Raw genomic sequence first — 4,755 nt, 5'->3', positions numbered from 1 at the left:
CCCCCCCCCCCCCCCGGTCATCGGCAGTGTGTGGACCGATTTATGGAGTTATATTCTTGTTCCTTTTCTGCATGTAAGACGATGACAGGCTATTGCCGCGACATCAAAGGCAGGCAGGCAACCTCGTTTCCACAAATCATCGCCAAGCCATCAAAAACCCTGATGAGAGGGCCGTTGCCCGCTTCTCGGCTCTTCCCAAGTATATTGCGGAGAATTGAGGTTTCCAATACTCTCAAGGTCCCCCTTGCGTCTTACCCTTAATGCCGTACAGGTCGTATGTGTAAGCTGTCTCGATGCTTTTTCCTTTGCCGAACAATTGTTGTCGACAGCAGGCTTTCCCCCCTCATTTTTTTTTCTCCCCTTGTTTCAATAGAGGAGAATCTACTACGTCTGTTTTCTCTGGCCTACTCAATAAATAACCTGGCAATTTTGCAATGAATAAACAAGACCCCATCATCATCGTCGGAGCCGGCATCTTTGGCCTCAGCACGGCGCTGCACCTGGCCAGCTCCGGCTACTCGGACGTGACAGTCTTTGATCGTCACCCCGTCGATAAGACGCGGTACTCATACTTTGAGGGCTGCGACGGTGCATCTGCAGGTAAAGTCGAACCTCAAGTACTTCCATTTGGTGTCGTGGGCTGTTCTCTAAATGCACGCACCACCGTCTAGATGCTTCCAAAATTATCAGATCAGCCTACGGCGGCCAGAAAGAATACACAGACCTCAGCTCCGAGGCAATCATCTTGTGGAACAAGTGGAACGAGGAAATCAAAACCATTGATGAGAATGATTTGGGTCTATCAAAAAAGGACTTGATCTGGAAAAACAATGGAGTTCTGATGTGTACAGATCAAAAGATTCTCAGCGACTTTGAAAAGGCCTCGGCCAAAAACGCCAACCCTCCAGGGCAAGAGAAAGTTGCGCTCATTACAAACGAGGCTGAAGACTGTGAAATTGCAAAGTCCAAGGGCCTGGGACATGCTTTGAACCCGTTTGCAAAGGAGACGGTCGGCATCCTGGACACGACGGGCGGCGTGGTTGTCGCCGACAAGGCCTGTTGTTTCGCCCTCTACAAGGCGAGGAAGCTTGGTGTCAAGTTCATCCTCGGCGGCGAGTCCGGCACGTTTGCCTCGCTCCTCCGCGTCGAGGCAAAAGGCAAGGTTTCTGGCATCAAGACGGCGGATGGAAAGGAGCATCCCGCTCCCACCGTCATCATGGCCTGCGGCGGCTGGACCCCGTCGCTCGTGCCGGAGCTAGACGGCCTCTGCGAAACCACGGCGGGATCCGTCGTCCTGTACAAGATTCCCGAGGGCTCGCCCCTTCGGCAGAAGTTCAGCCACGCCAACTTTCCCGCCTTCATGTTCAAGCAGCGCGAAGGCGTCGACGGCGGCCTGTACGGCTTCCCCGTCGACCACCACGGCATCCTCAAGGTCGGGTACCGCGGCATCAAGTACACCAACCCCGTCTCGCAGCGCGACGGCAAAGATCGAAGCGTGCCACGGACTCGATGGACCGGAGCGACTGCCATTTCTGACCTCCCAGAAAAGGCCTACCAAGTCATTACCGACTTTGTCAAGACATATCTGCCCGCGCTGGCCGAGGAAAAAGTCCCGGTTGCCATGAGCCGGCTGTGCTGGTACACAGACTCCTTTGACAACCACTATCTCATCGACCGAGTCCCGGGCATCGAGGGGCTCGTGTGCGTCACGGGAGGCAGCGGGCATGCTTTCAAGTACCTGCCCAACATTGGCAAGTGGGTTGTGAGCATCCTCGAGGGCAGAGACCAAGATCAGCCGCTGGTCAAAGCCTGGAAGTGGAGGTCGCTAAAGGAGGAGCAGACGCCGGTGAACAAGCTCATGCTCGGTCGCACGGATGAGAGGACTTTGGAGAATACAAGGTTGATATCAGCGGAGACTGACAGACTCGGCAACTCCCTAGCAAGCCACGGCTTGAATTAAGTGAGGCCAGAAGTGGTGCGGCGTGCTTCGCTGTTACGATCATGTACAAAGAATTCGTTCTCTCCAAAGATGAATGGCAAGATAGATGACGACTTGAATCAAAAGACTAGAATCCTGAATAGTCCGTTTTGTTCACTGCAACCATGCGTATCCTGTCCGATGAGGCCTGAGGGTACCGTTGTGAATGGTCCGGTTCTAAAGGTTCAGCTATAATGGTGATGCCTAGTCGCAACAGCAAAAGCTTGAAAGAAAGCCATTTCATGGTGCCAACCCAAGGTGTTATATTACACAATTGCATCGATACTACTGTTCGCAGCAGGCAAGGACATGAAGCTGCTGCTGCGCCCCGCCGATGCAGTTGTAATTATCAAGAAGCTAGATGGAAGCGACCGTACCAGCCTTTGCCCATGAGAGAAGCCATCAGTCATTCTGGTAGCAAAAGGTAAGGCGAAGTTACCGTGGCCGTCATTGCAAGAGTTTGTCTTTCTTGCCATGAAGCGGCGTGGCATGGGTCACATTGCCAGCTTCTGCCAGAGGGTAAATGTGAGACGGATATTGGCATACAGATGCGTAAGAAAGAGGCCAGTACCATGAGCTGGAAGAACAAATGCACTTTTTATACACCATCTTGGCGATTCTCTACTGCCTGCAAGGGACCTCTCATCGAGTAGTTTGGATAGTACGACAGAGCTCTCAAGTCACGACTGCTGATTTTTGGTGTTTCATCTTCCACCACCGAAGCTGACTGGCATTTATGAAGTGATTGTCGGCTTGGTCAATTCGACTTTACTTCTGGCCTTGTTCCAAATTGCACAATACACTCTAAAACTTGAGGTAGGTAGGGTCTTGGTCGATAGAAGAGCGATGAACACAAATACTCATCCACGACGAGCCCGATTCGGTAGGCCAAATTCGGTAGGCAATGGTTGTAATTTATGGTCATCGAGATTTCCCTGATGAAAATAACAGACGTTTCGAAACAGCACACTTTTTCTCTTTTCTTCCGCCGCAATGCCCAGTATGTTCGATCGGCAAGCCGCTGTCTCTCCCACACCAGCCAGGTCAATCATACAAAATAAGTTGGCAAAAAGGTTCGTACGGCAGTACAATGGCATTTTTTTTTTTCTTTTCTTTCCTTGTCTACCCTTTGCGCCAAAATAAAAAGTGGCCAAATAGTAAAATTAACCATACGTTTTGCTCCCATCTGCACAGACGGCAACTTTTTCACACACCCCCAGAAACCGGTGCATGGATCAGGATCCCGTCCTCATCATTGCTGCCGGTAATCCGTAATATACGAGAAATGGCGCCATGATTGATTAGATGCATAATGTAACTGGCATAATGGTTCATGGGTTTGGGCCTTGCACAAGTTTGGAATATCCTTCCTTGCTTTTGACCTTGTGCTCCATAGTTAGCCCTCGGCGCCACTGACAGGCGTCCCCCCCCCCCCCCCGGACCAGTCGGCATGGTACGCGTATCTGCAGCACAATAATGAACCATTTTTCCCCCTTCTTCTTCTTGTTTTTCTTCCCACTTTTTACCTTTTCTCCTGCATGCCCCGCGACCGTTGGAATCTCGTTTTTTTTTTTTTGCTGCAATATTAATAGATGCGGCAACGGCCCCGCGCGCGCCCGGCCGGGCGAGAGATGCAGGAGACGTCCTGCAATTTGCCGTGCATATATATGCGTCCGACGATGGAGAGGCAAATCATGGCCACTTTTGTGTGGTCATTTGTGAGAAAGACTCACTCAGTAAGTCGATTTTTTTATTTTTGGCCAACTCGGATTGCGCAAGTGTTGCCCAGGTTCCATTGATTGGACCGGAGACGACGACGGCGGTGGTCTGGAACAGGACACATTCAACGAAGCTGGGGCACGCCAAGCGCGGCTCTGCGCCCTGACAGCACCGGATTTTTTTTTTCTTCTCTTCTCAAGTTGAAGAGACTTGTTGTGCAAAACGGTGCAAAATGTCTCCGTTTGGGCTGAAGGGCTGGGTGGCGTGGCTTGGTGGCGTGGCTCCGGTGTCAACTAGTGTCCTCGCCGCCTTTGCCTCGTTGTCCGGCGGCCTCTCAGATAAACGGTGGCTTGAATATATTGAAATAGAATATTGAACGGTACGGTATTTGGTGTAACACTAGTAGAGTCCAAAATATCTCGTTGGTATGCGCAGAAAAGAAGGGTGGCATGGGCTGGTTTCAACTCGACAATGTATGGGTATCAGTAGGCCGTCCCCCCCCCCCCCCTTTCCAATGTCTCAATCTTGCCGTTTTTCATCCTTTTTCTGTCGCGTAGCTGGCTGTAAATCTTCCAAATATAGAAAAGTTGAATCATGCCCGCAACCATGATATGTGTTTAGATTAGATCTGTCGTATAGAAAGACAATGTCGCAACGAGTTTACTTGCACGGATGCGATGCAGCAGTAACCACCGGCGAGTGCTAATCGTTGGTCAAGACTGCCGCAAAAATTGCCATGGCTTGTATCAAGTCTCTTGTCCATAGGAGCTTGTCTTGAACGGCGTGCGCTGCGGCTCGTCTAACCTCGGATCTTCGGGCGCTGTCGACGGAGAGCTCTGCCTGGCCAAGTGCCAGTGCCTGCGCAGTCCATACTGGAGCCGGCGTACATTCGGAAGCACAAGCACAATTACGCATAACCCAGTCTGTTATGCTGCCAGAGAAAGAATAATGAGAGGTAATGTTGTAAGGCTTGTCACTATGACAAGGTCGTGACTTGGGTTTCCCGCGAGAACGAGAAAGACGAAGCCCAAGCTTGCAATGTCAACCACCCAGCTTGG

At 51.2% G+C, this 4,755-nt stretch overlaps 1 protein-coding gene across 1 annotated transcript; it reads left to right on the top strand.

The window, feature by feature from the left end:
• Positions 1–434: 434 nt before the first annotated feature.
• BBA_08743 (sarcosine oxidase) lies at positions 435–1,960 on the top strand (the record flags this gene model as incomplete). Its single annotated transcript, XM_008603840.1, has 2 exons — positions 435–600; positions 672–1,960. 2 exons carry the CDS (start codon positions 435–437, stop codon positions 1,958–1,960), a joined length of 1,455 nt encoding a protein of 484 aa, XP_008602062.1.
• Positions 1,961–4,755: the final 2,795 nt, after the last annotated feature.

This window comes from Beauveria bassiana (assembly GCF_000280675.1).
Source record: "Beauveria bassiana ARSEF 2860 unplaced genomic scaffold BBA_S00039, whole genome shotgun sequence".
Lineage (NCBI taxonomy): Eukaryota > Fungi > Ascomycota > Sordariomycetes > Hypocreales > Cordycipitaceae > Beauveria > Beauveria bassiana.
This window is presented reverse-complemented; position numbering and strand designations above follow the sequence as displayed.